At 39.7% G+C, this 11,737-nt stretch overlaps 1 protein-coding gene across 1 annotated transcript in view; it reads right to left on the bottom strand.

Annotated features, from left to right (window-relative positions):
• LOC107726885 (astrotactin-1-like) overlaps positions 1-11,737 on the bottom strand; it is a 119,034-nt gene that overhangs the window by 25,636 nt on the left and 81,661 nt on the right. Inside the window, exon 7 of the mRNA XM_016536593.1 lies at positions 11,290-11,441. Within this exon, the coding sequence (XP_016392079.1) occupies positions 11,290-11,441 (152 nt within the window). The remainder of the gene's footprint in view (positions 1-11,289; positions 11,442-11,737) is intronic.

The following is an 11,737-nucleotide window of genomic DNA, read 5'->3' as shown; positions in this document are numbered from 1 at the left end:
AAACTGTGGCGGGGGGGGCATGGTTCATCGGGCCCTTAGAACGATCTGCACGGGGGCATCGCTTTGCATTAGTCCTAGTGGATTATGCAACGCGATACCCCGAGGCAGTGGCCCTCCGCAGCATTTCCGCGAAAAGTGTGGCGGAGGCCCTGTTTCATCTAATCTCCCGGGTGGGAATCCCGAAAGAGATTCTCACCGATCAAGGCACGGCGTTTATGTCACGGACTCTCCGCGAACTTTACGAACTCTTGGGCATTAAATCGATTCGCACCAGCGTTTATCACCCACAAACAGACGGTCTGGTCGAACGATTTAATCGCACATTAAAAACCATGATTCGGAAGTTCGTTCACGAAGACGCCAAAAATTGGGACAAATGGCTGGAACCCCTCTTGTTTGCTGTGTGCGAGGTCCCCCAAGCCTCCACGGGTTTTTCCCCCTTTGAGCTTCTCTACGGACGTCAGCCCCGCGGACAGTAAAAGTGAAATTCAGTATGTACTGGACCTGAGAACAAAACTCCACACTTTGGGGCGGCTCTCTATGGAGAATTTGTTGCAGGCTCAGGGCAGACAAAGCCGGTTGTACAACAGGGGAACCAGATTACGCGAATTTGCACCGGGAGAGAAAGTACTCGTATTACTCCCAACTTCTAGTTCCAAATTACTCGCCAAGTGGCAAGGGCCCTTTGAGGTCACACGGCGAGTTGGGGATCTCAATTATGAGGTAGTGCGCTCAGACAGGGGCGGAGCACATCAGGTGTACCATCTCAACCTCCTTAAAAAATGGAGCGAGGCGGAATCAGTGATGCTGGCGATGGCGGTGAGCGGAGAGGAAGATCTCGGGCCAGAAGTGAACACCAAAAGTCAATCTCTTGCTCTGGCCCCAGGAGGAGATCACCTCTCTCCTGGTCGCACAGACTGCATCCAGCACCACATTGAGACTGAGCCGGGCGTGGTGGTGCGCAGCCGGCCGTATCGGCTGCCTGAACACAAAAAAAAAGTAGTTCAGACTGAATTAGAGGCAATGCTAGATATGGGAGTAATACAGGAATCCAACAGTGATTGGGCGAGCCCGATAGTTTTAGTGCCTAAAACGGACGGCTCGGTCCGGTTCTGTGTGGATTATCGCAAGGTGAATGCTGTGTCGAAGTTCGACGCGTATCCAATGCCGCAGGTTGACGAATTGCTTGATCGGCTGGGTGCTGCTCGATTTTACTCGACACTGGATTTGACGAAGGGATATTGGCAGATACCCTTATCACCAATATCCAAAGAAAAGATGGCTTTCACCACGCCGTTTGGTTTACACCAATTCGTAACGCTTCCTTCCGGGTTGTTTGGGGCTCCGGCCACCTTTCAGCGGCTCATGGACCGGATCCTCCAGCCGCATGCTGCGTATGCTGCGGCCTATTTGGATGACATTATCATCTATAGCAACGACTGGAGAGGCAGGAGACGAGCGGTGCGTAAGTAGGTCAAGCGCAAATGATAAACACCTGTGTCTCGTTTCAGTAATTAGTGTGGAGAGACCGGATAAAAGGGGCCACCTGGAGCACGTAGAGGAGAGACTGATTGGGAACGCGAGCCACCCGGGGAGACGGGTTACTAGAGCACGAAGCATATGTAGAGTGATGTTATGAGTTATTGACTGAGAGACTGAAAGCGCGGTGAGTGCCTTTTCCGTTGTGTGCCCCCAAAGACTGAAAATAAAACTCGCGTCCCAGTACTGCCGACCCTGTCTTCTTCCTTCCACCCTCTTGAACCCCATCACACATGGTTTCCACAAAAAATATTAATTAGCACATCTGTTTTCAACACTGATGATAATAAGACATCTTGAGCACCAAATTGGCATATATTAGAATGATTTTTGAAGAATCACGTGACACTGAAAACTGGAGTAATGGAATAAACATTCTCAGACACACACATACAGTACATGTGCAAACGAAAACAACTCATAACAGAGATAAATGCCTGTCCAAAAGTATGTGCACGCACAGACACACAGATTTGTGGGAGTATTAGTGAATCAGTGCCAGCTTCCGCAGTGCACCTGCTCAGGCTCCAGAACCTTACCCCGCTCACAGACATAGAGTGAGATCATCCTCCAGGAGCAGTGCTACGGAAACATTCCTCAGGAGTGAAACTGTGTCTTCCACCTATTCGGAAAAACATTGCCTTTATTTTTTTCAGAAGCACTTGTTTTGCCTGCTGCTTGGAGGCAAGGTCCCTCTACTTTACTAGGGGAAGTGTGGCACCCGGTTCTTTATGCCACCCATGGGAGAGAGCGTGTCTGTTTATGGGTAGGATGTTATGTCCCTATGACCCTTGAGTAAACCCGGCTGTTACTGTGCGATCAAAGTCCTGACATCAGTCTGGCGAGGAAAGCTGTTTGTTTTCACAGCGTGTCTGGTCGGGGTGAAATGACTGAAGGCAGACTTCCCATTTACTCGGTTCCCAGACCATGAGAGAGAAAAGCAAATGCAATGATGTCACGCTGTGTGCCTGATTCCAATTAAGTGCTCTATTAGCATGCAAAGCTGGCAAAGACTCACGGTGTGTTCAATTGTTATATTATCAATGGGCTCACTCACACACTAACATTTTTTAAACTCCTAACATGTCCAGTAAACACTTTAAAATCCAAATCAAGTCCGATTTTACAGGAATAGTTCATCCACAATGAAACTTCTGTTATTATTTGTTCAACCTCAGACAAAAGTAAAATCAGCCACAAGGTACGATGAGCCACATCTTGTTTCTAAGCAACCATAGACAAAATAAAGCACTCGACATCATTTTCAGGAAGAGACAATAATTTCATTGTATATGTGGTGAAGGAAATCATTTCATTTATATACAGAAAACTGATGCAGGAGCATTTTAGACACTTTTGAGTTTAGTTTTTGCTCTCTACTAAAAACTAAACAGTTGGAAATTTACAAAAAAGCATCATAAGAAAAAGCCATAACGAAACTGGCTTTGGAAAAGACATGCCTCAAGATGTTTCAAAATTGTGTTCCTTGTTTCCTTGTGTGTTCCATAGGAAACAAATAAGAACATTTTAAAACAACATTTTGATTTATGTTTATCCAAAAATTACAAATTCTGTCATCATTTACTCGCCTTCACATCATTTCAAACTGTATGACTTTCCTTCTTCTGTGGAACACACAAGAAGATAATTAATAAAATGTTGGTAACCAAACCATTTTGACTTCCACTGAATGGACAAAATTAAATAAATCAATACAAATAAACAAATAAATAAATAAACAAACACGGATACATTTCTCAAAACATCTTCTTTTAAGTTTCACTGAAAAAAGGAAGTCATACAGGTTTGGAATGACATGAGGGTGAGTAAATGATGACAGACAGAACTTTCATTTCTGGGTGAACTATCTCTTTAAATGGACAGATCACCCACAAATGAAAATTACTCCATGATTAACTCACCCTCAAGATTTACTCACCCATCTTAGATGTACAGTATATGACTTCTTTCAGACAAATACAATTGGAGTTATATTTAAAATTGTCCTGGTTCTTCCAAGCTTTATAATGGCAGTGAATGGGTGTTGATGTTCAATAGTCCAATAACAGAATTCCATCCATCATTAAAAGTACTCCACATGGCACTGGCGGGTCAATAAAGTCCTCCTGAAGTGAATCGATGTGCTTTTGGAAATAAAATATCCATATTCAAAACTTTAGGTTATACTTTATTTCGATAGTCCACTTTAGACATTCTACTAACTATAAGTAACTTTGTAACTACATGTCAACTACATGTCAACTAATTCTCAGAGTAGACTGTTAGGGTAGGTTTAGGGTTAGTAGCATAAGTTGACAAAGAAAGTGTTAGAAGATATTAAGCAGACAGTCTACTAATACTCTACTAACTGCTAGTTGACATGTAGTTGCAAAGTTACTTACTGTTAATAGAATGTCTAAAGTGGACTATCGAAATAAAGTGTTACCAAACTTTATAAACCATAATCTCTACCTTCCGCTAACTGTCGTACTCACGTTCACGAGAGAGTGGCGTTCCAGCAGATGACGTAGAACGTAGACCTATGTAAGCTCCGGCGAGAATATGCTAGTATCGCAAGAACTAGAAGTTTTGTTTACAGCAATGGAAAATCTCCCCTTGGCTTATATCGAAATCCTCAGACATTTTTCTTTAAAAATCCTTGTTTTGTACTTCTAATTCGTGACCAGTGTTTTGTTTGGCTCTCTCCTCTATGCTTCTGCGTTCGTCACTTCTCACTGGAGCTTACGCAACGCCTACGACCATAAGCGGAAATCCAGGGGGGGTCGGGGGGGACAGGACACTCCCTATCTAAGGGTTGTCCCCCCTAAAAATATGATTAAAAACCATGCTGTGTATTGTAAATAACAAAGTTTTATACTTTAAATAATATTGTAAGTAGTAAAATAACACAAACACAAACGGGGCAAAAATGCGTTTTAAATTTATAATTATTTTGAGTCTCCCCCTCCCTTGCATCACAGTGCTTTGGTCCAAATATCTGCTTTCCTCTTTTACATCACCTACACACACACACGAGTCCGGTGAGAGAGAACAAAGTCAATAGTTGTGGAACTCCAGTAAGTAAGGCTGTCAAGGCTATTTTATTCACTTAAACATAGGATGAAGTGATTATTTTCTCTTTAATACAGATGATGCCAATGTATTTTCCGATAAACATCGGATGAAGTGATTATTTTCTCTTTAATACAGATGATGCCAATGTATTTTCCGACGAGTCCGCTATGTTAGCAATAATAACGTTACCTGCTTGAGGGAAAGCGTTGCCAGGTTTTCACAATAAAATCCGCCCAATTGCTACTCAAAACTAGCCCAAACTAACCACGTTTTGAGGTGGTCCCCCGTGACGGATAGTAATGTCTACAACGGACACGAGCGCTGTCTCGTTGCGACCACAACAGCTTTAAGTTGTCTAATTTGGCACGGTCTCCCTGCTACACTAACAGTAGTAAGGCTTTCCTCTGTGTATACATATCCTTACAAGTACAATTTTTGCTGTATTATTTGTGTCCCCTTCAAAAATTGCTCTTGTGAAATTTTATATTTATGGTCCCCCCCAACTGTTAGACGAAATTTATGCCCCTGCCTACGACCTACGTCATCCACTGGAACGCCACTCTCTCGTGAACGCGAGTATGACAGTTAGCGGAAGCTAGAGATTATGGTTTAAAAAGTTTTGAATATGGATATTTTTCTTACAAAAACGCATCAATTTGCTTCAGGAGGCCTTTATTAACCCCCCAGAGCCATGTGGAGCACTTTTAAAAAAAAAAAGTATAATGGATGAACTTCTATTGGACTATTGAATATCAACACCCATTCACTGCCATTATAAAGCCTGGAAGAGCCAGGACATTTAGTTTTATTTTTATTTTTTTTAAATATAACTCTGATTGCATTTGTCTGAAACAAGTACGTCATATACACCTAGGATGGCTTGAGGGTGAGTAAATCATTGGGTAATTTTCATTTTTGGGTGAACTATCCCTAACAAGAATGTCTGTTTTGCGCAGCTATTAGCACAGATGTGTCAAACAAATCCTGGTAAAACATGAACAGGGGATTGCAATGACTTGCAACACCTCTGTTTTTTTGCAGCAAATGAAGGACAGCCATGTATGCAGGGCCGTATTAACCATTGGGCTAGGCGGGGCTGAAGCCCCGGGGCCAGAGCAAGGAGGGGGCCAGTGATTGGCTGTGGGGTAGATTGATTAGAGGGCCAATCACCAAAGCCACCATGCCTCCCACTTATTAGCGTTGTTATTTAGTTGAGCTTTTCCATAAATTCCATGCATTACCATTTGAGATTGAAGCATAAAGTCTGAATTTGGTTCACCAATCAAATGCATTTATTCTATATTTGACATTTGAACGATATGTGCATGTATCTATCATCGCTGCCAAGTAGCCTATGCCTGCATTCACCACCACTCTTCACTTCGTTCTGGAGTAATCTGGAAATGGTCGCGCAAAGAACAATATTCGATAAGTAAAAATGTCAGCAATTCTGAGAGAGAGGGGCTCAAAAAATGAAAAACTTAAAATACAAACAACAGAAGAAAAAAAAAACATAAGTTAGTCAGTAAAATCCCCAGCTATCAGATTATTTTACTAAAGCTGATGATGGAGTGGGAGTTGTTGGAACAGCAAGTGAACCGGGCATATGGAGCAGAAAACCCCCCCCACAGCGTCATCGTCTACACAGATTTTAGGTTAGTTTGATTATTAACTGGATGTAGCCTATATTGTTTTTGTGTTTGAACAAACTCTATATATTCATTTAAGGATTGGGAGACAATCCGGTAGAAATATATCAATCGTTTTGCGTGTCAAGATGTAGGCTAAACTTATCATTTAAACGCGTTTTAAGCAGGTTTTAAAACAAAATGGTTTAAACTGTTAATGAACATTAAGCAGTGGGGCAGAATTCATTCTGGTAAATGCGCGCATTAAGACGGTTTCAGCCTGATTTGCGCAGCACGCACCTGCTCGTATTGCGACTGACTAAACTTTTCGCTCCTTGTGCTTAAACATTCAAATACACAGTTATGTGTCAAAAATTCATCTTTGCGAGTATCCTCGTAAACACAGTTATTTGTGTCTTATTAAATGAACGTTCATAGTTAAAGATAAAGCATGTGTGTTAGGCTATATGAGATCCTGGATTAGCCTATATGATGAGATCTTAAGAGGATAGTTCACCCAAAAATGAAGATAATGTCATCATATACTTAAACTCAAATTGTTCTAAACCTCTATGAATTTCTTTGTTCTCCTCAACATAAAAGAAGATATTTTGAAAAATGATCGCAACCAGTTTCTGGTCCCCATTGACTCCAATAGTGTATTTTTTTCATACTATGGAAGTCATGGAGGCCCAGCAACTGTCTGATTACCAGTATTGTTTCAAATTATTTTGCATCCAACAGCAGAAGGAATCGCATACAGGTTTAGAACAACAACAGAATTTTTGGGTGAACTATTCCTCTAAAGCAGCCTAATATAGCCTAGCTGTTGTTGCGATTTGTGTCAATAATGTAAATCAAACATCAGAAAGAAAATCACTTACTCTCCTTGACTGCATTTTTGAAAATCACTTTTGTAAAATAAATAAGAATGAATGTATATTGAATTTATACAGTGAAGACTTTTCAGTCTATTTGTACATTTTCTTTATACAATATATTTATTATTCAGTGCTTTAAGTTATTCAAGTAGGCCGTTTTTTTATGATCTTTCTGTTGTAGCCTAATTTGTGACTGTTTACTTGTCTTCAGTAATCTTATTTTTACTTAGGCTAGTATTATTTTTTGTGATATTGAAATTGGTAGCAAAAATTATGAAATTTCAGTGCATCAAGAATTTTGATATGGTATAACACTCCTATTTAAAGCTATATATATATATATGCAACATGCATGGGAATAGATAGATATTTAGCTGCAGTGGGCTATATGCACAGCATTGGCTATGTGTAGAGTTATCAGTATGAACTCTAATTATCCATGCAATCACAAACACAACTTCATGTTTGTTTTTAATCATGTTTATTGTAAATACATTAGTTCAAATGTCAAGTACAACTCTAAACCATTTCAATAAAAGCCAACATTTCAACATCAGGGAACAATGAATAACTGATGAATGCTTAGATATTCAACAATGTTTAGAATCTTAATTATTAAGTTACAATTCAATAGAAAACAAAATTTAATGAAATAACTTGTGAATTCAGAGCTTTCCACTTTCTACAACAATCCAAATCCACTGTCATTTGTGGCAATGCAGTTGTCTAAATGAACACTAAATTCTCTGAAACTGTTGTAGTAACCAGGTAAGCGAAGGGTGCGGAAGCATGTGGATGAAGTGGGATATTCCGCTCGAACCACCTCCACTTTCATGCTAGCCATGGGTATCTCCCATCCAACCCAAAATTTAACAAGCTGTTTCAGCTGCTCTTGGGACACTGAAAATATAAAGAGCCAAATCACAAAACAAGGATTCTATAAATATATATATATATATATATATAATTATTGTAATGGGGGGCCCTGCAGTAAGTCATAGCCCCGGGGCCCAGTGCAGTCTTAATGCGGCCTTGCATGTATGAGATGAGAAAATCCCTCACATGTTTCCTATGACAGCTTCAAAATCAGATAAGGTATCATAATCACTTTTTTCAGCCTGTGGAGCACATTCAGAACCTTCCAGAAAATGCTGAAAAGTTACTGATTCTGGCCACCTTTTAATCGAAGGCTTGTAAAGAACAAGACGTTACCTCTGCCGCTAAAGAGGAAAATATAGAAACACCCATACGTATCTGGCTTGGAGTAAGACTATGATCTCTATGATCATCTCCTCATCAATCTCATTTTCACAATTCCACATTTGGACTTGATATAACATCATGTTCTTTTCTGCTTTAACAGCTACAACGTGTCTGAAGTCTAACTTGGACAGGGCAACATCAGAGGTGGAGGAGGACAGGCAATGGGCATGCCTTTAAAGTGATAGAGGGGAATGGATGAAGATAGAGGAAAATATAACAGGGAAGCCAAAGGCTGTCATGGTGCAAACACAGTTTGGGACTCCGCACTATATTTGGTAAAAGTACCGCTAAAGTGGGAGGACATGTATTCTGCATCAGTCTCTTTTATAGAGCTAATGATACAGGTGTAAGTCTGAAATCATTTACATATGAACAAGGGCATAGCAACCATTATAACGGGGGGATATGCTCATTATATTTCAGGAGTTTAATTTTGCTTGGCCGCAGTTCTAGAGTATAGCCTGCCACATAAAACGACTTCAAGACCAAACAGAAGCATTATCCAAAAGATTGCATTGTCAAAGCACAAGCAGCTGAGCGTTCAATTCTCTCTGTCTTTCACTTTTTCTCTCTCTCCATCTCTAATATACATAATACAATATTTAACATTTAAGATGGTATGATGTTTTAATAGACTAACACACATGTATAATACAATATTTAGATCTTTCTTTTTCTCTGTATTTTACAATGAACCGAATGTTAAAAAAAATATTCTGTAACACTGTAAATGTAACTAAAATTTTTGATCAATTTAATTGATAGAATTACTTTATTTCATTCAAAGAAGAAGAAATCTTACTAACCCCAATCCTTTGAACAATGTATGTGCTTTTTGTACTACAAACATAGGCATAGTTAGTTAGTTAGTTAGTTAGTTTAAATAAATGTAGAGAAGAAGAAGAAAAAATTGGTAGCAAAAGTGAAGTGCCTTGGATTTAAAGTTTCTGATGTTCATCCAAGATTATTTAACATATTATATTTTTTTCTTCATCCTAAAAGGCTTCTAATCATTCTAATCATTACCAGAATCAACTTTTGACGTGGCTCTGCCCTTCCCCAGCTTCAAGGTGGTCTTTCTAATTGTATTTACAACACTTCACAGTTTAAGCTGTGAGCAGATCAATCATCGGATATGTCTGACACATACAAAACAGAGCATTTTCAGGGAGCCAAATGTGTGTCTTACGTCCTTATGGAGCACATCAAGTCCAGTATCAAGACCTGCTTTCAAGGCCTCCTGAAGAACCATTGATCATCTGTGTGAAAAATCGATTCACATATCTGGCGCTGGTCCTATAGAGCACAGTAAGTCCCTAAGTACGAAGACCAGGGGGACTTGAGAGGTGATGAAAAGCACAACTTTAGAGTTGGAGGCCTTGGGCAGAACGCATAAGTGTGTCTGAGGTGGGCTCCTATTTGGCATGCCAGGACCTTTCAGGTTAGGACATATTCATTCTACTCAGCAAACCCTGGCAGAACAATAACACAGACTTCATCCAGGATCACACTGTCTGATAAATGAGGATTAGAATGAACATACATTCACCCTGATTGGGGTGAGAGTTTTTGATGTTCATGGAGAAATCCCATGTGATGTCCATTATGGCCAGGATAGAGACGTGAGACACATATTGACTTAATATTCACCTTAAACGGTTTCATTCTTTCAAAATTACACAAATACATCAATGTCTAGAATCTAAAATAGGGTGAAAGCACAACATGGAGGATATTTCAGATCATGCTGCGGGTTATTTCAGATTATTAATGATTTAGAGGCCAAATGGGATGCTTTATCCAGAACTTTTCAACACAATAAAGCAGAAAATACAGGCAATATGTCACAATTATCACAGGCCAGAACGAATGAACTATAAACGAATGATCAACTGTCGAGTGTATGAGGTGGGCATGCACACTGAATTCAGACTAAAACGCTCCATCATGGTCTCATCTGACTGCAATCTGATCCCATGACACAAATTAGCTGTTTTTATGCTTTTTGGTAAACTCTAGATGTGCCTTTGCTTCTTTTTAGGGAAGCGTCTTGCGTGCTTCCCTCCCACATGATCCAGTTGACTAGTTCACCTTTATCTGCTTTCTGCTACTGAACTGTGAAGCTAAATAAAAGTGATCTTTGGCTTCTCTCGTGGTTTTGTCTTGAATGATCACCCTGTCTAGGGAGTTTCTTTGCCTTCTGATGTCGCTTCCATTCCCCCGATAATAGGACCAATCGTGTCAACTGGAACATCTAACCACTTGGGTAATTCTCTAAATTTCCGCATTTGTTTTACTTTATCTCTGGAATGGTCCTTAATCTTCATTTTAACAGCAGTCCCTCAGATTTACAACCCTTAACTGCAGGGCTTTTAGCCATAAATTGTGGTGGTTATTTTTAATTCACAGGTAGAGATAAATTATAGGGCAACTGTATTGGGGATTTCCTTGCACAATCAAAGCCTCTGAATATCTTTAGAAAATATGAATGCATTTTTATTGCATTGTTTCATTATTTTCAACATAAAATACAGCCACATTATTTCATTTTGTGGTTCAGTCTTAGTGCTGGGAAATTCAATTAAAATGAATTTAGATTTCATATATTCATGTGCAGTCAGTTTCCTTTATCACAAACTAAACCCTGGCAGGATGATCAAGACCCCAGCGTGAGGCAGAGGGATCTTGTTTCACCCTGAAGGGGTTTAATTTGCGATAATGACTGGCTGAATGTATATTATCCCGCTTATTACACAGCTACTTCCCAAATAAATGGGCATTAAGTGTTTTTTCTCTTTTTGGTCTTTTAGCCTTTATTGTAGAATACAGCAGAGGCAGACAGTTATACGTGGATATTATATATCTCAAATGTTTTGTATAAGCTCATTTCATAATTTACCTACCTGTCTCAACTTTGGAGTGATCAGTCCGCTCTGTCACCTTCTCTTGACTGATTAGGTAATCAACAATTCTCACTCCGATTGGTGGCTCTGCATGAATCCATTCTATAATGACCAATGAACTGCTGGGCTCATATGAATGGGATAGCTTGAGCCTGGAGTACAGGAGTATAAAATCAACATCGATCATTTGTAACTTAAAGGGGTCATATGATGTTGCTAAAAAGAACATAATTTTGTGTATTTGGTGTAATGAAATGTGTTTATGCGGTTTAAAGGGGTCATATGATGCTTTTTTAAATATCATTATTTTGTGTATTTGGTGTAACAGAATATGTTGACATGCTTTAATGTTCAAAAAACACATTATTTTTCAAATACTGTACATTATTGTAGGTCCTCTATGCCCCGCCTCTCTCAAACGCTTCGTTTTCTACAAAGCCCCCTCCTT

This window comes from Sinocyclocheilus rhinocerous, unplaced genomic scaffold, assembly GCF_001515625.1.
Source record: "Sinocyclocheilus rhinocerous isolate Xijiao unplaced genomic scaffold, SAMN03320098_v1.1 scaffold606, whole genome shotgun sequence".
Lineage (NCBI taxonomy): Eukaryota > Metazoa > Chordata > Actinopteri > Cypriniformes > Cyprinidae > Sinocyclocheilus > Sinocyclocheilus rhinocerous.
Note: the sequence above shows the minus strand (reverse complement) of the source record. Positions and strands in the feature narration are given on the sequence as shown.